The sequence below is a fragment of the Prenolepis imparis genome, unplaced genomic scaffold (assembly GCF_030444845.1).
Source record: "Prenolepis imparis isolate NDT839.2.m4 unplaced genomic scaffold, iyPreImpa1.0 SCAF_7, whole genome shotgun sequence".
NCBI lineage: Eukaryota > Metazoa > Arthropoda > Insecta > Hymenoptera > Formicidae > Prenolepis > Prenolepis imparis.
In genome coordinates, this window is record NW_028141165.1 from 13,058,361 (window position 1) to 13,083,570 (window position 25,210).

The 25,210-nt window shown below is 41.7% G+C and overlaps 2 protein-coding genes across 7 annotated transcripts in view; one reads left to right on the top strand and one right to left on the bottom strand.

The window, feature by feature from the left end:
* The window catches only part of LOC145939075 (growth factor receptor-bound protein 14), a 245,366-nt gene that overhangs the window by 196,839 nt on the left and 23,317 nt on the right, over positions 1 to 25,210 (bottom strand). For 2 of the 3 annotated variants that reach the window (XM_083043150.1, XM_083043149.1), the window contains exons 2-3: positions 13,317 to 13,440; positions 1,888 to 2,144 (exon numbers count right to left, since the gene is read on the bottom strand). In XM_083043150.1, the coding sequence (XP_082899276.1) occupies positions 1,888 to 2,134 (247 nt within the window). In that variant the 5' untranslated portion in view covers positions 2,135 to 2,144; positions 13,317 to 13,440. The remainder of the gene's footprint in view (positions 1 to 1,887; positions 2,145 to 13,316; positions 13,441 to 25,210) is intronic. The other variant, XM_083043144.1, reaches the window with a different exon arrangement.
* Positions 1 to 25,210, top strand: part of LOC145939074 (protein-lysine N-methyltransferase SMYD4) — a 153,350-nt gene that overhangs the window by 14,246 nt on the left and 113,894 nt on the right. The window lies entirely within an intron of this gene.

Below are 25,210 nucleotides of genomic sequence, written 5' to 3' on the forward strand. Positions count from 1 at the left end.
ATAGTTATATAAATATATATATGTTTAATATGCAAAAGTATTTATATATATATATATATATATATATATATGTATATAGGATATAAGTTGCTACGAACTTTCTTTTACGAAACATTTCTTTTTATATAATTTCTAATATATAAATAGATAAGAGAAAAATATTATAGATAGAAATCGATTAAAAATATAGAAAAGTTGATAAGTATATATTTAGATTATTAAAAAATTCGTCTTTCTCTGAATAAAAGCTTTCAAAAATAATATATATACATATCGTATATATAGTATAGATAATATACAAAAGATATAGAGGCGCTTTTTTTAGATAAAAAAGATAAATATAAAAGAGGAGAGGCGCATTCTTATCGCTACGATATCGTGCAGGACATACATATAAAAATAAAAAAATATAATCCACTCGTGCACATCTACTAATAAATCGAATCTATAGAATTTCAAAACTTAATCAAACAACAGCTATTACAAATACAAGCACACGTGTTAGTAAGCCTAACTTACCGTTTCTTGTTGATTTAAGCTTAGATTAAATATCACCATTCAACAACTATACCAGAGCTGTCCACGTTTTGCACTTTTCGGCCAATTTCCGAGGCTCACCGCCTAGCGGCCCCCACTTACGCTCGAGACCTTAGCAACGCGTTACCCGGTTGGCCCGATAACCGTAGTTGCTAAGGTCTCGAGCGTAAGTGGGGGCCGCTAGGCGGTGAGCCTCGGAAATCGGCCGAAAAGTGCAAAACGTGGACAGCTCTGAACTATACGATCGTCCTATCACGTTTCCGTGAATGGCGACAGAGTTAACTTGTCACGAGGAAGCCGGAAGCCTGCGTTAATTGCGCAGTACAAAAGCGGAAAAGTATGAGAATTTGCTAACATTATTGCACATTAGAAAATTAATAAAATTAATATCCTTGTATTTAGATGGTTTAAAAATTGCATAAATAGAAAAGTTTAAAGTTGTATAAAAAAATGTTACAAGTATATATAATCGAAGTGCAGATATATATATACGAAAGAAGGGAACTCGCATAGAGAGAAAATGCATCTTACCTTAGATGGACAATATATTCATATATCCAAAGCTACACTGCAAACATATGTATAAATGGCATAATATTCAAGAAAGAGTGGGTTAGTAAGAGACACGAACCTTGATCACAACAACGTTCGACATGTAAGAAAACATTGATTAGTAAACATTAATTAGTTACAGATACATTCGGAAGAACATCCGTCGCGAGTGTGAATGAATCCGATAGATGCTTTCCGCGTTGCTTATAAGCAGAATTTACATATAAAGTCAGAGATAAACTCAAAAAGGAGCTTATCATCGCAATAGCATCAAAAACAGAACTTATCAGACTTGCTCGTTAAAGCTGCGACGTGTTTCGACCACACGAGTTTATCGAGTATCGACGATAATTAAGTGTAACATCTCGATATCAACCGTGATGTCATAATAATTATCAGAAATGCGATTATTCATTAATAAGCTATCTCGCGTATGCGAAATGTCCGCGATGTAACGCGATCGTTTCTTCTTTGACAAGCGCGACGCGAAATATTAAGTCGAAGCGATTCGATACATGAAAAATCGATTTCGCGTTGAGAATCACGTAAGTCTCCGTCTCTTATGCGAGTTGGCGCAATCGTTAAAATCGAGATTTTTTTTTTTAGAAGCGAATGCATTGCCAGAGATACGTCATTTGATAACGCATCGCAATTAAAGTCATTTAGCAACAAAAAATTCTTCTTTTTCTTATTATTATCGTCGCTACCGTTCTTATCATTCCCCACATCGATTAATCGTATTATATGGACAAAGGTGTAGAGTTTACTTGAGATAAAAATGCGCGATGTCAAACTTACTGCAAATCCTCGACAACCAGATCTGAGTCAAACTGCAACAATCGATGTAATCGATAATGTCATCAAAGTCCGACAATAGCGCGGCGTTTCGATTTTCATTTCTGCGCTTCCTCGGAGCATCCTTGATGGGGTGATCATAGCGGGAATGAATCTCTGATCGTTCCGGACATTCTACATTTGGGCTCTCCGTAGAATCTTCTTCGATGGCGCTTGTTAGCAAGGAAGCATCAGCTGAGTCTCCTGCCATACCGACGGCACTATAATCAGACGATGGTTCAGCTATGATTACAATCACATTATAAGGGCGAATAATAATAACGCCGCGTGTATTTTTGGTAATCGCTAATCGATGCATTTAATTCACTTTGCGTCAAAAACGCTAAGAGAATATGATGTGCGATAGATTGATAACGTTAATAAATTAAAGCAGAGTGTCGCGGTACGTCGAGATGACGTCACGAAGTATTGATAAATGATCGATGAAAGTTTATCGCTTTATTACGCAAAATTTGCGAGAGAGAGCCGCGCTGAGGAGATTCCGAGGTATACCATGTTCTTCGGCATTTCGATGAAGTTAGCTTAAATGAATGTTGATAAGTACACGAACGAGATAGCACTTATCCGAAGTTAATACAATTCTGCGAAGTAAGATGACGAACGTCCGCTCCGCGGACACATCCCGGCGCGTTATCATCTAGCGCATTTAACGCGCGATAACCCAGATTGCGGCACGTACAAAGCGGGTTATCGCGTCGCGCGAAAAAATTGTCCTTATCGCTGATATTACGCGGTCGGAATTCGCGCGCAAAGATAGATATCGCGCGATACCCTTTGACCTCATCCCGAGAGACAACGACGATGAGAGTTTACTATCGGCGCGTAATCAATCGACGGCACCCGGTTATCGGTTCACGGTACGCATTTACGGTACAAGCATCTCCTCGCCCAAGCGGTTCCGAGTACTGTTTTATCAAAGGCGGCGAAAAGCGCGCGCGGTCGTCGTCGGCAGCTGCAGTTGCCGCCGCGGACAAGGACGTTTGCCCCGAAGACGAAGACGCGCGCCGCGTTCCCGAAGGAGTGGACCCGCCGCGGGCTCCTAACAAAGGGCAGCACGGGTTTTCGTCATCCGCATGACGACGACGACGACGAGGGAAAGGAGGTATCGATCCGACGCGTCGGGCTCAATAATTCCGGCAAGGGTCCCTCTCTCGGTCCTTTAACGCGAGAATGCAATTTGTTAGCTCCTGCGCGCGCGATGTCCACCGCGATTCTCCTCCTTACACTTGTCGTTCACACACGATCGCGAGGATTCGGTCTGCGGGCTCTCTTTGTCCTCCTCCGCTTTCGTTTAAGAGCATCGATCCCATCATTAATTCTGGAGATGAGCGCGAAGATGAGATCGACCTTTGACATCGTCGATGCCTCCGACTATAAAGATTCGATAGCGACACATCGATTGTTAACCGGATCGTGTTAGGAATGAAATTATTTTTCACGAGCAAACAACAAATACCAATATAGTGAAAAAATATATATTGAAAAAAAATTATTCAACCATATAAGATAAATTACGTATTGAAAATTTTTCGTACTTGCGAGAGAGAACTGTTTCACTTGGGCGGAATATTTTGGGATCTGTGAATCTCGGTATGTGCGATCAGCTGTGCCAGAACTCGTAAATATTCGCCTGCGCGCCGGCATACCTAACTTTATGGCTATTATCGCCGCGCTTGTTGGAAACCTATTCTTCATTGCAACGCAATTCGAACCGATAGAGAGAGAGACGAAAATTCGCGCCGCTCGCATCGATCGATTCTACTCTGATTAAGCAAATCCGATATCAATATTGATACGGAATGGTGATAATAAAACGATTTCATGAGTCGTTGCATGTAAGTCTCGTTTTCAAAACGACTTCGAGCAAACGCGCAACTTTATAATTTTTTAATTCACGGTTGCAATATCTAAAAATATACGCTTCAGAAAATTTTCCGATATGTAATTGGTCGTCATTCTATATTTTACCATATAACATCTGACAATTAGTGAACTAATCGGATCGGAGAGGCAGCTTCGAGAAATATGCAGATTTTTTTAAACGACAATTTTTTTACAATTTTAATTTAATATATATATATATATATATATATGTATATTTATGTGTATATATATTTTTTTTATTTATATTCGATCAATTCGACCATTGATCGCCCGTATCTGAAGCTATGAAAGCTGAGAACCCAGTTTACATGTACGCGACAAACACGATATCGCTTTTCCATGCATTAAGGAACGATAATATCTAACGAACTTGTCGTCCGGTCGCATGGACCATCGAGGTCCGAACGGGGGCGAGATGTCAAAAAGGACAAGTGGTCGTAATACAAGCGGAGAAACGAGTTTCATACTAGCCAGAAGTTTCCCCGAGATTGCCAGTTACAAGAATAGTACCTCCGGTTTATCCTAGCGCCACCCCCGCCCTCCACAAAAACCGATATCTCGTCCGGAACAAAGTTCGAATAAGTTGGTGGAAACGCAGGAAATGCAGAGGAAAAAGTTGATACCACGAAATCGATACGAATGTCACTGTTTTTTCAAAACAGGTGTCACCAATTTCGCGATAAATAAAATCGATTATACGTTTGCATACTCATGTATGCTTGCATCCACTTTAATCTTTGATTAGTATTTTGCGCAATTTTCTATCGCAATTTTTTATAACATACACATACATATTTGTTTGGGAACGCAATATATTATTTAGTTGTTATTGAATTGGCGAAGTGAGTTTATTTCGCCGTTATCATGCCACCTGTCAAAACTTTAATTTCCGTAAGAGCATCGTCGAAAAATTTCTTCTCTCTGAATTTTCTCTAATGTCTCTTCCATGCTGCGGCGTTTACGTACGTTGACGCGAGCTCGCTTGACACCGACGACGTTGAGGGACGTATACACCTTCGGCCTTTTCCTGCCTTTTATTTCAACAACAAAAAAAAGATAGGATGTTCCCTGCGCGTCGACGCTCGATATCGGAGGCTCGCAAAAATTTTCCTACGATAATTTATATTTTTCGGTATTAATCAAAGATTCAACGGATCGAAAACGAGTTCACGTCTTACGACAATCAATCGCACGACATATGTAACGATATAAAACACAAGCAGAATGCGCGTCTTTTTTTCATCTTTTTGAATACAAATTTTTCTAAAGAAAGATTTATATTTTTTTGTTACATTTTGACAAATAAAGAATTTTTAAAAATTGTTTGTATACAATTTTGAGTTTTAAACTGTTTAATTATTACATAAATTGCTTCCGGGGCGATTCATATAACAGTAAAGAATAAATTCGAACAAATGAAGAGAAGACTGAAAAACTTTCGGACAACCTGTTCGAGTTTTCGTTTACTACTCGACGAATAGGACTTATAGGTTCGAAGTTAAAACTGACCGAAAGTTTCTTTGCGATGACTCGGACGGTTAAAGACAAAGAAATAGAAAGAACGAGCGGTAGCACTCTCGACTTTACGGTAACGCCGTTCTGGAAATCAAGAGTTACGCAAAACGGATACTTCCGCGAGATATGTACCTCGCATCGTTTATCGACATTTACCGGCGAAAGGAGAAGGTAAATTACGCGCACACGTATTTCTCGTTCATTACACGAGTTTCTACGCGCGCGCGATAAAATTACGACAATATTTTGCTTTCGAGTCGGTGTTTGTTTTCAACGATCCATTGAGCGCTCGATAATGGATGCAAGCATACTTTTTTATTGGAAGTTGCAAGAGAAATATTTTCCGGCGAAATCCAATCTTATCGATATCATTTTATAATTGTGATTGTAAGTTTAATTAGTTTTGCGAAGGGATAACAAAAGGGGACCGATAAGAAACGTAAAGGAAAAACGTACAATGTCGCGCTTTCATCGATGTTTTTGCCCGCGGCACTCACCGACGTATGATCGATTCCCCCGCGATTCTTAACGCAAAACCGCATTGATGGGCTCGGCCTGTCGCCACCTATTTTTCTACGCGATGATAAATGCGCTCACAATCTGTCCCGATCATCGATCTTATCTTTTCCAAGTTTTTTTCTTGGAAGATTAAAAATATAACATATCCGAGATGACTAATGTGACGCGCGCGACACGTGTATGTGTTGAAAATAACAGAGCTATCGAATATCTTATAAAAGTATTTGAAAAATATTTGCAATATTTTTGAAAAATGTATTTTTCTCTTGTCACGCGAAAAAGAAATCGAAATCTGCAAGGTCGGCGAAAATGAAACAGTTTTCAACCGATTTTATATTTTTGTTATTTTTATTCTCGTTACACACACACACATATATATATATTTTCCCCCATATTACGCATATATCGGCGTAAATATAAACTTTATCGATCGTTCACCCTTTCACCCTGTTAAAATCTGGATTCGCAGTTTGTCGTAGATTACACAATTTCTGAATTTCCAGTCGACCGTACAATCGGCAAAATTATTCACGAATGTAATAAGGACGGAAATCGGACCGATGAAAGACTTTATCAGCGTAGCTTTATCGCGCGCGATGTAATCCTCACAAAGAATTCGTTGTACCTTTTTTTTTCCCTCCCTCGCACACATATTGCCGCTACTGTCGACCGTCACGTTTGAAAGCTCTCGCATGCGGGGATTATAAATTCGGCGGTGGAAACTCTCGCTGGCGATACACGAACGCGCAACCTGTATGAACATTCCGCGGCGATCGACTTTACGAAGCCAATTTCGCCTGGTAACGTTCAAGCGAGGGTTGTAGCCTCGGGGAAATTCACCTCGCCGCCCTTTCTCTCTCTCTCTCTCTCTCTTTCTTTTTTTTCTCTCTTTTTCAAGTCGCCATCTCTTATCCAGAATTCGAATCCTTTATATCGATGCGTTGGTATTTCCTCTCTTCCTCTATTATTACGGAAATCCCCGCTGAAACACTCGTGTAAAAAGGCCGTTTGGAGTAAGGTGACAAATGGTCATACGCGCAAACACTGGATCCCCGAGATTGCGCGGGAAATGTATCGAATGTTTGCCGCTTCTAACTCATTCATGTAACTCGGCTCCTTTCTCTCACTTTCTCTCTTTATCTTTCTGTAAGCTTTTTTCGCTTTTCGCAGCTTCCGTTTCCGATGCGCACAGACGTGTAGCGGTATGAACGATTTGCCAGGAAATAACTTTAATTGTTCGAAACGGGATTTTATAATACGTCGTATCACGAAATTATATTATTCACTTGATTGCAAAGAACAAGTTAACCTACCAACCAATGGTTTGTATAGGTATATAGATTCACATCTACGAACAATTGCAATGTAACGCGATCGATCGATCTCGCGTCTTCGGTGACGTCCTCGACAAACATTCTCTTTTTCTCTCTCCTCCTCGCGATCCGCAGTCAATTTCCCCGGGTACACAATATCGGCGCCAAAGCTGCCAATCCGAAACGCGAAATCGGATAGCTCGTCTCGCGAAGACCTCCACTTCCGCACTCGATAACAACCGCGTTCTCCGCGTCCGTTAAAGGTCGCCATCATCATCCCCCTTGTCTAGGAACGCCGACACGCGATTCTATATCGAGAGAGAGAGAGAGGGAGAGAGAGGGAGATTCTGAGAGATTCGCACTCTCGATTCGCGGATCTTTCGCTCGTCTTCCTCTCGAGACATTAATTCATCTCGGCCCTCACGGCAGCTGAAATAATCGCGCGTTTCATCGGGTAGTATCGCGTCGTGAATCACTCGAGCCCGTTTCCTCACACGCGGCCCGTATATATTAACCCCGGGAGTTTCCCTCGTTGGCGGGGCGCGGAGATACGGCACAATTTACCGGCGCCGACGAGTCTGACATACGAGAAATCTCCCGTGTGTGCGTTTCCATGGGGGGAGGCTAATAAAAGTCCCGGGTTTATGCCTAACCTAGCCCAATACGCGCGCCCATCGTGCATGTTGTGCGCGTCAGCGCAGAAATTCTGACCTTGGCACTGGTACCCAAGGCCTTTCGAAAACGTTACCACCGTCGTAATCGTCAACGTTGATACCGAGCTCTCTCCAACATCCGATCGATACGCGCGAGATAAAATTAACATATCATTATCCTTTTTTATAATTTTCATCAGATTTATGTATACAACATTCTTTAATAATTTATTATAGAATTTATTAATATGTCATTATATAATTATATATTTATTAGCATACATGTCGTACAATTATATTAGCATGTTATATAATTATTAGCATATCGTATATAATTAAATTATATTAGCATGTTATATAATTATATGACTCAAAATTTTTTTTCTTTATTTTTCTGAAATTTTAACATTCTTATTTCACGCTTATCTCGCTCGCCGTGTTGTACCGGTCCTAATCGTGTGCATCGGACCAGCACGTGCGCACATACGTATCTCTATAGTCGGTCACGTATATGCGTATACATGCTGATAACATTTAGGAACCCGGCCAAATAGCACACTGTGCATAACCGTGTCATATTTTGAATGGCGACAGAATAACGCGCGGCGGACAGAGAGAGAGAGAAAGAGCTCGTCCAAAACCGAAGGCATTTATTCTCGAAGCAGGTTTATTTCGAACAACTCAAAGATATTCTCAATCCGCGGGGGAAATAAAAACACAGCACCGACAGTCGTTTCCACATTTTTGTGGCCTGTAAATTCATGGACGTGACTCAACTCGACTCGATATTGGAGCAGAAAAAAAATAGAGAGTAACATCGGGAGAGTTTGTGCAAAAATTCGATAGTTTTGATTACAGTTCCAGTTTGTCTTCAAAGAGTTTAGGATTTTCAATAACATCGATAAAAGTTTCAGTTAATTAAAATGCATTAAAATCGCATTTGAGAGAAAAAAAACGAGTAAACTAAATATACATAGTCAAAGTAAGCAATTTTCCGTTTCTTTTTCACGAAATGTCGAATTATAAAGCATTGGGTCGTTAAAGAATAAATCTTTGCGATATAACACTGCAGCCTCTCGTGATCGCCCGCGCTTTTATCCCGCACGAATAAACCGGATTCTGTTTGTGCCTTGATTTTTACGAGCGCGCATGATGTAATCTCCGGAACCGCTACGAAAGGATGTGTATCTATTCGTGACAGTCGGCATAAAGGCACAACCATGCTCGTTCAATTAATCTGTATAACGAGCTACGAGCTTCAATTTTATAATACGTTTATAATACTCGTCGAGTTCTAGACTGTACTCGCATGTGCTCATAATACATAATATATTCGCGTCACGTCGCCGTACCGGCGTGACTTTAATTACCGCGTACGACACTTATTAACGAGTAAATTTCATTTTCTCAAACTGCAGCTATGACGTACTCATAATTAATGCCAAGTCGATTTACCCTAGACAATTCCACACTCGTATTACACGAGTTCTTTCTCTCGTCCTTCTCTCACGCCGACCCGTAATATAGATAATGAGGCACAATAATTATTTTTAAAAATAATTAGGCAAATAATTGATACAATTACATATATTATTTTTTATTTTTTTAAGGAACTTTATATCGTTTCGTTTTATTTTTTGTAATACGTATACTGAAGTTTTTTTTACACACGTGCCAATTTTACTTATCTCTCGAGAAAGCTTTAACTGAAAACGGATTGGAGTTGGATTCTGAGTGAAGTACGTATAGGAATCTGCGCTTCTAACGTTAATATGATTACGTAGAAACAACTGGACACCTTTTCGCAATTACGTGTTCAATTTTCGAGTCGCAGAGCCATTTACTTCCGCTTGTGTTTATCGCGTTGTACTGTTGTGCCCTGCGGTAATTAAGGATAAAGGCGTTTATTGCAATATCTATCGTCAATTTGCGCGGAAACGATAGACGAGACCAGACATTTCCGTGCAGAAATCGCGTCGTTACCTGTACATTTCGAGTACGTGCTTTCCTCGGAGCCGATGAGATCGGGTTTTCGACGAGAGATCAGGTGGATTCTCGGGTCAGGTAATATCATAGTCGTATCCTACTGCATATGAAACTCGCTAACTAATTTCGCTCGCGTGTGTATTCTGCTCGTGGAGCACGCGCTTCAAGAATAAACTCGTTTCAAACCGCACGCTCTGCGAAATCACCCCGCGCGATCCATCGTACAATTTATATATGTGAAATGAAGTAAAAGTGCAATAATACAAAGAATTATGGAAAAGGATTCCGCGCGGAAGCGAATCGGTGATTTGGAGAGGCCGCTACTTTCCGGAGAATGATTGAAACACGCTACTCCAGAACAATCATTTCACACACTGCAGCAACGGTATCGTCCGTCCCTCGGTATATATATTCTCACATGACCCGCTGCGCTGAAGAGAAAGAGAGGAAGGAAAAAAAAAACTGCAGGAGAAACGTAGATGAGAAAAAGGAAGAGCACGCGGATACTATTTGTCGAGCGGAATAGCGGCATTCCCAAATGGAACGCGAGAGCACTCCGGTTATTAGCGCACTTAAGTGCCGACAGAGAACTTCGGGTCCCCGGTGTCGTCGAAACGAGGAAGGGCGGTCGATATCCATTCGGTGCGCATTCCCCTTTCCCACACCGATAGTCCTTCCCCTGTACCGCGATATGCATAATATTTACACTGCCCCCAAGTGCCAGGCACGTCAATTTCGCCAATTTCAGATATATGTACGCGAATGCACGAGACGCTCCGTAGTCTCGAGCATGCGGTATCAATAGGGTGTCCCGCACTTAATACCTCTATAATTCTGGTTCGATATTATCTGATGATAAAAATGGATAAAAACACGTGGCTCTTGAATTATAAGCGACTTCATACTGTCGAGATAAGTTTAAACCTTCTTCATCGAATTTCAATTTGGACACCTTAGATAGAATTATAATATTTAGAATTAAGAGATATTTGTGAACTCAATTAATAAAAGCTCGCTAGAGAGAGGAGGACGATTCGATCGAATTATTCGTTCGAAGGAGATCAATTTCACATCGATACATAGGTAAACGGAACACCCTGTGTACGCCAGGCGTGCGCGGCAATTCCGAAATTTCCAATCCCTCCTCGGGCGAGCCAAGCCCGGCGAGCGAAGCGCGTAAATGCGAAACGAGTTCTTGAGTGCAAGTTAAGCCGCGGGCTTACGCGCTTATTTAGCCAATTATGCTTCGGCTCGCAACATCCGGTTGTTCGCGGTTCGAATTCAGTTTCGCGAGAGGAGCCATAGCAATGTCTCTGTTATCGAGCGCGTTTAAACCGGCCTTGAAAATGGCTTCTTTTCAAGTGTCCTCTGCGCGACAAAATTTATAATATATAAATCTAAATATATAATATAAATTAATTTAAATAGAAAAAAAAGAAAAAAATTATTACAAAAGTAAAAATTACAATATATATAAATTATATGCCGCCTTTTTTCTCGTTTAAAATATAGTTTTTTCATCTCTTTGATTTATTCTTCTTAATTTCTTTATAGTCCTCGCCGCTAAAAAGCTTCGTTTCACCGCGATCGAAGTCTCCGCAATCAAAACTATCGGACAAGCGAGCTCGATCATCACGAGCCGGTTCGTTTAAATGATATCGCGCTCGTAATGAGAAAAATTAAAGCGATTGAAAGAATAAAAGAGGGAGAACGAGATTAAAGCGGGGAGGGAAAAGTTGGGGTGGAGTGCGGGACATTTGATTCCGCTCTTTCTCAATGAGTTTTCTTCGACGACGACGTCCTACCCACTTCGTAACTCGAGATAAACTTTTGGCAGGTACATGGGAAAAACGATATAGCGCGGGCGTTTCTCCACGCTCTGTACGCTACATCGTCGAGTACACTCGACTGTTATTTCAGACTCTCGTTCTCTCTTCCTTCTCTCCTCCTCTATGTTTCACCCTTCTCCCTAGTTTGAGTTGGTACTCGGATAGCATCCCGCGATGGCAGGCGGTATCATCTTCTCTGTCAGGCGACCGCGGCGCAGCGAGATGAACTTTATGGAAATGGTCAACATTATTTTTCCATACACGCGTGCACAGCATCCACTCGCTTGTTGGCCGCTCACCGTAAACAATATGAACCCAGACGAGTACGTTTCCAACAATACACGCGTAATGTTGCATTTTACGGTAAACAGATCGCCCTCCATTATACATATATATGTATACGTGTATACATAATGTTATCGGTGTCGGACGTCCCGATCGCGTTTCGTGATTTTAACAATTTCGCTGTGCCGCGCACGTCTGTCAAAATTTCTCTCTTCAACATAATGATAAAATAATAAAACTTGTTCTTAAAATATCACATTTTATTTTTCGCCTGATAAACTGTGATGAAAAGTGTAAACATATAATCATAAATATTATTAAATTGCGAAAAATAATGAAATTCGAAATATCTTGTTAGAGAAAAAAATCGATTCTGAGAAAAAGAGAAAATATTCTCGCACATTTTTCTTTCTCTCGTCATTTATGTTTGGTCGCTGCTTCGACAATGTCGATCTGTCGGGCGAAGAAGGTCGGAGCGATATGATATGATATCATCGTCCGCTTAAAATTTCCCTAACAAGGTACGATTTCGCCCGTTGTACTAGCTTCCCCGTGCCATTGTTTCCCCGGATACTCATTGTTCAGCCCGCGAAAATCATGGGGAAGCTGCGGCGTTGTCAGGAGACGGGCGGGGCTCTCTCTCTTTACCACCCTCTCCCTCTTCTCTTCTCCGCCACGCTGGAATGTCGCATTAGCATGCGCAAAGTTAAGGGCTATCAACGTCGCGACGTCGGAGTTCTTCGTGAACAGTCAGGCCGTCTGCCTGTCACTTTCAATGATTCGCAGTTTACGATGTTTACGAAACGCGAAAGGGCCATCGCCGTCCAACTCAGCCGAGATTCGAGCCGTCATTTCTCGTCGTCGTTAACGTGCCGCACGCTAAACTCTCTCCCCTTCATCCCCCTTCCTTCCCTTATCCGTTCTGATTTCCGCGTCGGAGCTTACCGGTCAAGTCGATTTAGCGAAGCGGAGGAACCAGCGAGACGCTTTAATATTCCACCGCGTAATCTGACGCAGATGCTGGGAAGTAAGTGCGGGATTTACGGAGTACACCGCGGGCGCAATCTATTCGTAAAATTAACTGCGTTACTCTCTCCCTCGCGCGCGCGTTCTGCTTAAGGTCGGAATTTACGAGCCCGAAATAATCGATCGTTCCGCGCGCGCACACCGCGCACACCGCCGGCAGGTGCAGCCCGGTATTAATCTTCGAATTTCGCAAATGAAATTTAATGCCGGCCCTTCCGTATCTTGCAAACGCGGGCGCATGTCCGAGAATGTTTCAATAACAATTGTTAATACCGCGACGCGAACAATCGAGAGACACGAGCCTCGTTTCCGCAATACACTAAACGCGATCAAAGTTTGCTGGAAAATTTCGCATTACTCACGCTAAGTAGCACGACTCGGCATCGCACACGGGATTGCCTCTCTCGAGCGGAGTATTTGTCGTTGCCGGTAGTTTCTCTCGAGAGTAGGAGCTTGGTCGGTTTTCCAAAGTCCCGGAGTCTGCACCTGGAAAACGCAATTAGCCACGCGTCAAGACAGCCCCAAGGCCAGTACGTTGCGGATAGGCTACTGTTTATCTAATGTGCGGATGCCGAGAAGTTAAACGCCCGGCTGGCATGCAAATTCTTCGCCCTCGCCTCCTTGTTGTTGTTTCGTACCTTATGAGACGCCTCAAGGTATTAATCCACTTGGAATTTCTCGCAAAGTCGGAAGAGCTTAATCGATCGAGCTATCCTTCATCCTTACGATTAATGATAGCGACAAAAGTTTAACTATCAATCGTGAGATTAACGCTGACAGTCTATTTATACCTTTAGCCTGCTAAAATATTAAACGTGATTATATATTAAACTACTAAATAAAAATCTGTTTCGAGAACATAAGAATGTATTCGCGCGCGTATAATCTGGTTTCGGCTTTGAAACGTTGATGTACGTCAGACATTTATTCCCATACAAACTAGCCCATATTATCGAGCACCCTGTGTATTATCGCGGCGAAAAGAGCGTGCACTCTCCACTGTATTTCTTAAATACCGTTTAAACTTGTAACAAATTTCCGTAGACGCCGGCGTGCCGCTCTCCGCAATGTGCTAAAAGTCGCTGCAAATTTAATTTTGAGATTGTTGCGCAAAGTTTATGCTCCAGCTGCGTCCATCAGCTGGTAAATTATGCAAACGCATCGTGCGCCTCGCGGAAACACGATCTTCTTCCCCGGCTCCTTCCGCGAGAGGTCGATCTTCGACTTCCGCCACGCGGCGGCAGTCATCTTATAACGAACTCCTCCATCAAGAGAAGAGGCGAGGGGGAGATCGAGAAGTTGGGTGTGTGAAGTTGGCACCCTTATGTTATGCTATCATAGTTCTGTTAAGAGTTCTGAGTTATTTAGAACCATAGAAAGCGTTCTTGATAATTTTTAGAAATAGTTCCGGTCATTACGATAACGAAAATCAGTTTAAAAAAATAGGGGTGCCAACTTCACATTTTTTTACACATCGAGTTCTAATAGTTTTGAGCAGAGTTTTAAGGTTCTTTTAAATAGTTATATAGTTCCTGATTATTTTTTGAAAGAGTTCTGCAATTTTTAGATAAAAAACGTACCTTCAATATCGAAGATATTTCTAAAATATCTTCGATATTAATAGTATGTTTTTTTATCTCTATAAAAATTGCAAAACTCTTTCAAAAAATAATCAGAAACTATGTAACTATTAAACAATTTAAATTTACTCACCTCACGGTTGCTCCTTTGTTACCCGATGCCTCCCCGGGCCTCCTTCTCGTAGAAGTTTCGAAACACTTGCACTCGCGTTATTTTTTTTTCGTTGGCGACGCCCGGGTTTTAGCTATCACAATCTTCGACACGTTTCGGTAAAACGCGAGACTCGCGAGAGCTTATTCGCGCGCGAATAAAACCGCAGCTCCATTTTCGCGTCGCCGCTTTTTCCAAGACCCACTTTTCGCAGGGGCTTATCGAACGAAGATGATCAAGAGGGCGACTTCGCCGCGACGCACTGAAGTCGCCGAAGGACGCAGCGAGACGAACATTGAGCGCGATTCATCACGATCGACGAGATCAATTTCACGTGTGCGATCGCGATTACGATGTCGGTACGTGCAACGCGATCGGATTTATACAATAATTAACCATCAAAGACGCTAATTAATATACGGGTCCTTTCGCGGACCGGCAAGAAGCGCGAAGTCGATCATCTTCGTTCGATAAACCCCTGCGAAAAGTGGGTCTTGGAGAAAGCGGCGACGCGAAAATGGAGCTTCGGTTTTATTCGCGCGCGAATAAACTCTCGCGAGTCTCGCGTTTTACCAAAACGCGTCGAAGATTGTGATAGCTAAAACCCGGTCGTCGCCGCGCGTCGAAAACGAAAAAAAGTAACGCGAGTGCAAGTGTTTCGAAACTTCTACGAGGAGGAGGCCCGTGGAGGCATCGGGCAACAAAGGAGCAACCGTGAGGTGAGTAAATTTAAATTGTTTAATAGTTTTATAGTTTTATATTTCCTGATTATTTTTTGAAAGAGTTTTGCAATTTTTAAAAAGATAAAAAAACATACTTTCAATATTGAATATATTTTTAAAATATCAAGTTCTGGTGAAAGACGTTACGAATCGTACTCGTTAAGACATGAAAAAACGTGAAAACCGCATGGCTCTAACTATTATAGTTTCCGAGATATCGATTTTTAAAAATTAATCCACCTTTACGAAACATTTAAAAAATCACGAGTTCTGGTCGAAAATGCTGGAGTTTTGAATTGTACACGATAAAACAAAAAAAAAAGTGAAAACCGCGCATAGCTCTAACCTGTTATATGTAGTTTCCGAGGTATCGATTCACAGTTGAAAAATTTGTGTTAAATTTAACAAATATCGCATGTCCCAAACGGTCCACAGAAATTTTTGTGTTAATTTAACATAATACGGATATGTTAAATGATAACACGAATACTGTGTTAATATTTTAACATAAAATAAATGCAAACTTCAAGTAAATTTAAAATAAATTTTGTGTTAAATTAACATAGTTTTAATGTAAAAATTAACTAAAATAATGGTTAATTTTACATTTTATCATCCCCACTTATATTATAAAGTAAAATACATTTTACGTAATTAACATTTTTTTCTGTAAATTTTAACAGATAAATCTTGTCACTAATAATATCTAACATATTTATTGTGTAAAATTAAAAGTAAATACACATTGTGTTATTTTTACACTTTTTTTCAGTTATTTTAATAATTTAACATTTGAGTTCAATTAACACAACAGCAATATGTTAATTTAACACATGAATGTGTTAAATATTTAACACAAAAATTTTAACGGGGACCGTTTTTAAGAAAACATAAATTTTCCAACTGTGTTATTTTTATTCATTGGAACATAGAAATTTATCGACATACCTATGTCAAGTCGACGTATACATACAGAACTCTTCCTATGGTTCTAAATAACTCAGAACTCTTAACAGAACTATGATAGCATAACATAGGGGTGCCAACTTTACACACCCCGCGAGAAGTTACTTTCCTTCCGATATCGACGCGTTCTCGCGGCGCGGCAAAAATGATCGTAAATTGAGTTCCGCGTTATCCGACGTGCATTCTCGTAAGTGTACACCGGCAGCTCGTTGAATTATGCAAATACATGGGACTTTGACAAACTGCATCTTGACACGTCGACGCTGATGAAGCGAACTCGCTTCGCGAAAGTACCGAGAGAAATCAGTCATTGTGTCTGTTCGGCTCGAAAATAAACGTATCGATGCTAAATTAACCGCGGCTGTACGGTAAAGAAAGAAATATTGCGAAAAAGTGACAAATGTGCGTGTGGTAATTCAGTAACGCAGGTATGAATATATGTTTGTTGAAATATTTGAAAATTTCGCGACGAATGAAAATGACGAGTTTCTCTCGTGCGGAAAGATTAATAGAGATATAAATTCGCGTAGATATAAAGTATCAAATCTGTTGCGCGCTCTCTGTGTGGGGCATTAGAGAATAATCGTCGAAAATTTAGCGCCGACTTCTCTGCTCGCTTAATACTCTGACGATGTGCTCCCGCGGCGTGAGAGCATGATTAGTATGCAAATGAGTTGCGTCTTGACAAACGGCGGTCCCAAACGTAGCAAGTTATTGCTTGTCTTTGATCCACGCCTACGTTAACAACATGCACGACGAGGAGACGATGGTATAATACATATATATATAGTATAATATATACACGCGCGAATGTACTTTAGCGCCGCGCATAAATAGGATTACGAATTTAACGGTTCGCCTCGGTATTAGCGGCGTATTTAGCAGATAACACGCGCAAATTATGCTGGTTGACGAGCCACTATAAATTACTCGGCTGCGCGCACAGGTAATGCAGAAGTGGAGAGAAAAAGGAGAGAAGCCAGGATGAGAAAGAGAGACGAGAGAACGTTTGAGCACTTGGCTGGTTTGCACCTGTCACGTATACACAAGTGGAAATCGTCGTCGAAGTTTTGCTTCGACTTTATTACCTAATGGATACGCGCATAATTATTCGGCGCGCGCGGCAATTATGCAAATGCATCTCGCTTTGACAAACTACTCCTTGGCGCGTCGCCGCTAATGGAGTACCTGGCGGCTTAAAGCCTCAATAACCTCGCCTCCTTCGTCGTGAATTGCCGAAGGAGAAGATCGAACGATTTCTCCTCTCCCCGCGCGTCGTCGTCTCATTCTCTCGAAAGACGTCTCTCGTGCGATTTGCATTTCGCTGTCGCGCGAAACGCAAGGTCGCGACAAATATTATTACGCATGGCGGCGTAAAACTGTTCGCTGCAGCTTCGCCGCGGATAGAAATTGCCCCGCGCGGATCCCGGGGCCGAGGATCAGACGATAGCGAAATATATAAGGAGAGCGATGCTTATAAAGTATTCATAAGCCCTCGCACCGGGGCTATAGCCGCGGCTTTATACTTTGCAATGTATTTTCGATATATCCGCCGCCGCTCGTAACTTACTTTACACTTTTCGCGAGTTTGATGGAAAACTCGCGTTTTTTTGTCGGTTGGTAAGCTTAATCTTCGCATTGCCCTTTTCTTCTACGTCCGCTATTAGTCCGAACTCGCTCGGGCGTATCGATAATTCACGACGCGTCGTGAAAGAGCCGAGATTATTATTTCTACGAAGTGGGGGGGGGCGTTAAGTAATAACGATTAAAGAACGATTTATCGATAACGAGTTTAACGGTTCATGGGATTAACGAGAATCTCTGCCTGCCTCTCCCTCTTTCCTCCGATTATTGTCGAAAATTAATATAATTATATTTACGATTATATGAGCGAGCAAATGTAGACGGTGATAATAATTTATGCATAGAGTATATCTTTACATTTCTTTCTCTCTCTCTCTCTCTATTCGCATCAAGATATACAATATATTTTTTCCTCTCTCTCGAAAATTGAACACGTCGAAAATTATACCGGTTTCAATCCTTTATGGCTTTACGGCCCTGCACCAGGCTCCGAGTCTTCTGAGAATTCGTGCAACAGGAATATTAATGCGGGCGTGCGTTGCCGCGCGCGCGCGAAACGGAAGGTGCATCCGAGAATCTATTTCCTCGTTTCATGCATGATTCATTCGCTTCACTTTATTGACGTCACGGTTTAATGTCCCGTGAAAGAAATAAAAAAAGAAAAGAAAAAAAAGAAAAGAAAAAGTTGTTTCTCTCGTTGTAATTGAGGCACTTCGACGAACGATTTGTCGAGGGAAGAGCCTTTATTGGCTTCGATTCGCGAAGAGACTCGTGGGGGCTAATCGGGGTTAACTCGCCTCGACGATTGACGTTGTGTCTCGTCTCTCCCTATACAAACGATCCTCTCTATACGCGCGGTTTATGCCACGCGGGTGCGCATTTACGCGCGGAGTCACGTAGAACAAACGGCGACGGCGCAACGGCGTACAAATGTCGCGACTTTGGAGAACTCGCGTTCGGGCATGGACGAAATTACGGTGCTACACATAAGCAAATTATTGCGCCGGAGCGTAATTGAAATTCATTACGTGGCTTGCGCGCGTTCCGGTTATTTCATCTAACTATGAACGGCGAATCCGCTCCACCGTTATATATGTAACTCGGCGCGAAAGAATTTTGTAACTAGTATACGCGAAACAACGTCTCGGTAATTAAATGATGAACGATTAATCGACAATTGATAAAGAAGTCGAATAGCGATACAAAAATTCCAAATAATGAAAGAGAGAAAAAGAGAGAGAGGAAGTAATGACTCTATATACTGTGCAGGATTTAATATTGTAATTAAATTTTAGGCTTTTCTAAAGATTCCCTAAAACGAGGCATTTTTTTAAAGAATGCAATAAAACATTATTTTACAGATAATTTTATTAAATGGCCTTTACTTATTTCAAAGTTTATATCCCGTGATGCTGTATAAATTGTGCGTATAAAAACATATTACCACATATTAGTCAAAGTTGGCAATTCGACGAGGATTTCCATGCGCGACTATCGATATAGTTATTTCTCCATATACGCGAAATTTATTCATAACAACATATATAACATGGCGCGTTTGCTTTCTCATACTCCACTTGCCCGCGTTCTCGAGATGCTCGTCGCGTTTCGGAATGGCTGCTAGTCAGTTCTTACATGCGCCATTGTTCTGCCTACATGCCATCGAAAATCCTCTATTTAGTGGAACGCGAATCCAGCGTATCTCGCCGGAAAAGTCTTCAAGTCAGATAACTTTTGTCTCCGCGTGACTTCACCCAACGCGGGCGGCCCGCAGCAAGTAAAAAAGAACTCGAAGCCGAAGCGAACAGAATAAACGCCACGTTATATACAGATACGTCCAAGATTGAGGCGCTATTTAAGTGTGAATATAAAATTTTTACCGGCTCAGTGAGTCGATTGTCGTTGAAAGGCGTCAGAGAGCGAGTTTTGCTCGACGTTTTCATTTCTCTCGGAACGAAGAAAGATAGCGAAAGTCTCGCGAAACGTGACTTCGTTCGCTTTTTTTTTTTTATTGATTACATGTCAAAAGACGAAAGACATTGTTAAAATGTGTAAGCAAGCAAAAGGCGAATTTATTGAATTTTTCATTATGACACTTTTGCCTAATGTTTAAATTGAATTATCGGAGGTACGTGTCATTAGCAAAAGTCGAAAGAGCAAAATTTTTCGCCCGCGAGACATATTGTGATCAAGCGTGACGAAAGTTTTCTTGTCCAACAGATTCGATCGCAGTCGCTTTTACATGACAGTTGTGAGATTCCGTGTGACCAAAATGCGATGTTCGCGTATAGAAACTTACCGTGCAGATCTTCGCGAAACAGTTGTAACATCTTTCAAATTTCTTTTCTTCAAAATTCTGCTCTTTGTAGTTATATTGCAGCTGTGGAACTCAGCTACTTCTTACTCTTTTGTGCTGCTCCATTTTAATAAACTCGAATCCTGAATTTTGTAAATTTAACATTTAAAATCTCAAATCCAAGATAAATAATTCAACGAATTCTCGTCGAGAGTTTTTCGTGAAAATTCCGTATAACATGAAAGACGGACTTAAAAAAAAAATTAATTCAATGAACAACATTGAACAGCCACTTTGATCTTTTAATTAGAGTCATCTTTTAATTTGACTCATATTAAACGCGCAATCAATAGACGGAAAAAACGGGCGCATTCAAGAGAGCAATACATTTGAATATGCTTTTCAGCGAGAGGGAGAGAACACGCGCATATGAAAAGGAGGGAATTCGAGAGGAGCAATAACAAGAAAAATATACGGTTGGCCTTGCGGTATAAAATACTGTAGGGAACGAGACTGTATACCTCCGACAAAAATTCTAAAGCCCCTTTTGAAGCTAATGGCTCGTACTTTACCGGATTAATGCCAAGGGTTTCGCGCGCGAGATTTGTTTTGGCGCTTTCGGTTTTAGTTAAAGAGTGCCCCCGGCACACCTGTCAGATATATGTTGTATATATGTATATATATAGAGCACGCGTATATACGGGCGCACAAATTGCCCGGATTCTATTCGTTTCTGGAACCGTGGAAAGTTCCTTTCGAGTACCCCGGCATCGATGTAGTTTCGACTGTTGTACGTAGCCGAGAGCAACAATGGGGACGTATTGTTGTATCGAGCTAAACGTCGAAACTTCTCTTTAAACATCATTATTACATTTACTCCCACGGAGATTCCTCTCCCGGCTCCACATCTTTCAGTCTATACCAACCCCTATCTCTTCACCCTCGCCTCACGTGGAACTTTTCAAAGCGCCTCATCCCTTTCAAGTATATATATATATATATATATATATATATATATATATATATATAAGCACGAGCGCGACTAACCCATACATTAGCGGCTCGTAAATCTTGTACGATACACGTATAAATAGTTTTTCGAGGTGTCCTCATATTTTCACGTCGAACACCGCACCGTCGCCTCGGCGAGAGATCGTTCGAGTACTTCGTATACTTGACTCCGTTCCTTCTTCTATCGAGAATGTCTCTTTATGTGTACGCTCTTCTCTTCTCTTTCTTCTTCTGTTTTGAAAAGTTCTTACCGCCAATAATGGTTCTTCGCACTTTTCCAGCTTTGCGCACAGCAGTGAAAAGTATTATGGTCGAGTGCGATCTCGCGTCGCATTCAGCGACGTTGCATCTTCGGTAAACACTCTCGACACTCGTTCATCGTGATCCCGGGTATTGTGTACAGTTGAAAATGGAATAAAAAATGAACAGACAACCGTTATAAGTGTCTTTGCTTTTTCGCCGTATCACCGTGTCGTGTGTCTAGAATGCCTTTAGCAAAATTTGCAGACCCTACTGAACGGACGGCACCCCAACAATATTACTTTGTAAATGTATTATACTGCATGCGATACTGCATATGATATATTAGATGGATGGTCAGAGGCAAGTTGCAAGCTAATTTTCGCGACAGGAAACAAAGTTAACTGTTTGACGATAATCGATGTGGCAATGTGTCAAAACTGCTTCGCCCTTAAAAATTCTTGTATTTCAAACTGAAGAATTCACTGAGAATCCTCCTTTTTAACTTAAATATAAAAGAGGTTTTTTTCTTTTTTAAGAAAAAAAATGAATGAAAAACGAAAATTTGATTTACCTTTAATGAAGCTGTTAAAGTAAAGAATCGATCGTAGACGCGTCACTCGCGAGTACTCAGAAAGTATCTCCACGTCGATAACAGGCGAACAATACCGAAATCAATTCGCCGGCCGCTGATATTCCGATATTCCGTATCAATCGTCGCTCCGATATTGTATACTCAATAGCAGCAGCAAGCCGCAACAGATGCCTGATTGTGGTTTCGTGTCACTTACACGTCGGTTAACTGTGACGGCCGGTTATAATTCACGAGAATCCCCACCGTGAAAGGTTCTTTATTAACGGCACGACCCCATTCCCCCCCTGCCCGTCATCCCCCATCTCGCCACTCTACCTGTCACGCTTCGCGTAATGCGAATTTGATTGTCGAACGCATTCTCGATATTGCAGCCCCATTCATCTCGCGTCGGCGACTCCACCGTCGAAAGTATTTTATACGCCAAACTCTACCCGCCAACCCAGAGACTGGTGTAGGGTCGCGATACCGCGCAACCGTGATGGCGTTATGTACTACAATTCACCCTCAAAGCAACTAGGCGGCCGAGGTCCAACGCGCAATCGTCGATAATCGAATCGCGCGAGACGCGAGAATAATCGGGAGATATTATGGAATTAATTAAAAGCCATTATCTTGTTCTCTTTCTCTCCCTCTCTCTTCCATCCTCTCTCCCTCTCGGGTCATTGGTCGGTCCTCACGGGAATTGAGAACGATAAAATTAGAGCATTTCCCGCAAAGTGAGAGACTATTCCACGTAACGCTTTATTCTTAACACTTGACGCAATTTTTTACGGTTCGAGAATTAATGTGGTGTTTCTGATTAAATAGTATGCAATGAAATTATTTGCCACTTTGCAGGGGATTAAAAGTATAAATTGGCATCGGGAGAAAAATATATTTTTTAATTGTCCTTCGAGAATCGAGCTGCGAAATTTGTCTAATCTTCCGTGAATCGAGTGGAGGGCAAAGATAGGAAGATCCGTCTTTCTCTACGTTCTATAAATTTTACGCGACAAGCATCTACTCTACGCGGCGACTTCATCGATGTAGAAATATACGCTATTTTTCTTGGGAGAAAAATGTAAATGATTTGTCGATCGGCAGCGTCCGCGCTGTCGTACAGCGCGAGCGTTCATCCGGAAGACTTTAATTTCGTTGTCGCGGCAATATAATTTTACCAGACGTGGAATAAATTTCGCCGGGTGGAGCGCGACGGCGATAAAGTCGGCGAAAGAGGAATTTGTATCGACACGGATATGCCGAGCTACGTGATTTGTTTGAAATTTTCGTAATAAAATGTCGCGTAGCACAGCGCAACGCGAACGAAACGGAAAAAGAGGGAATAGAGAGAAGTGTTTCGAGAGAAATTTTCTCTCTCTCCCTCTCGCCCTCTCTCTTTCTCTTTGCGTAGAAATAAATCCGGACTCGCGCCGCATTCGTAATGCGAAAAAAGCTCCGCGATATGATTTTATTACGATTACTTGCGCGAGAGATGCACGCTTGGGTGTCGCGAAAAAAAACGCTGATAAGGCCGCGAGAGCGCAATATCCGCGACGGACTCGAAAAAATTCCGACTTTGCGTATTCCGAGAATCCCTATCAATTAAATCGCGTCGTACATTGTATTGGATTTGCGGTGTGGTGCCTTGAATACAGATACGATCGTTCGCCTTGTTTTCAGAGACTCTCGCGCTGGATTTCTGCGGTTCTTATCCGCATAGGAATCTAGCGCGACGGGGGAGAGAACAGGAAGAAGAAAGGGATGGGAGAGGGATGAAGAAAGAGAGCGGATAGATTAAAGGGGATTTTTATTCGTCGCATATCGACCACGTCCGGGGGACGCACGGATTAATCTATGGTAAAATATTACGCCATTCGCGCGCGGTTTTAGAATTTCGAACGCAGACGGCTACTCGGGAAAGCGGGGAAATAATGGTCGACGTAGCAATAAATAAATGATCACACGTTCACCTCTGGTCAATGAGCGCGGGCCAAATATTTATGGGGACGCGCCTGCGATATCGGATAAATAGGCGCAATAAGGGGACCGTTTAATTTACTCCCGATAGAGAATCCGAGTGGCTCTTTCGCCCCCTCTTGCAGAGGCTGTCGCGCCCGAGTCTCGAATCTCTGAACACTTCCATTGTGCGGAACCAACACCCATTATCGCGCTATCGAGAAACGTTTTCTTCGATCTTTTGCGCGTATAATAACTGGTTGCCGCGACACGACGTACAACAACGTCGCGCGCCTTTGTCGTTTTTAATCATCGCCCTCTCCAAGTCATCGCTGCAATTTCGCGATAACGGAAATACACCGCGCGAAATGTCTCGTGGAAAAAAACATATGTACCGGAAACGATGAACGAACCAATCCCAATGTGACGATCAGGGATTGATCTATCTGTTTTCCGTTCGCCGTGATTTATCTCGGGTAATTAGCGATTCTAATTATATACCGACAGATTCCCGAAGCGGTTTAGAATCGAAAACTCTTCTTAATCGTCGTGTCAACACGATATATAATTTATTATATTCTTTTAGATAGAATAATATGCACTCTTTCCTCCCTTTTTTCCCCTAAAACTTTAAGCTTAATTAGTTCTCTTCTCGATATCCATTGATAAGTTTGATTTATCAAAGTTGTATCCGATATGAATACCAGGTTGATAAACAGCGGTTGGTCGTGGTTGAGACAGGAAAGAAGCATAATTGTGACCATCTGTTTACTCGTGTAAATTGCCTTATCCGCGCCGCAAAGGACGACAACGGAACAGCGATGGAAGAAAAGAAAACGATGAGGGAGGGACAATTTTAATTTCGCATCGCATAGTTCCATCGTCTCCTTTTCCGTGCGAAAGTAATATGCGTCGGGCTATGCGGAATTGGAAAATGAACGAGTAAATAAATGCAGGGACATCTATAAGGAGCCATGTACGCGTAAAAAAAAACATAAGCCGGCAATCTGGAAGAGCTATCTGCCGATAAAAACTCGACGGCGGATTTATATCTGCATTTGTCTATTATATTCGCACGAGAGAATTTATAGTATTATTCAAAACGTCATCGCGCAAAGTGCTTTTTTTTTTTTTTAGAGAAATACATAAAATATTATATTCCGCGCGAGCGTATCA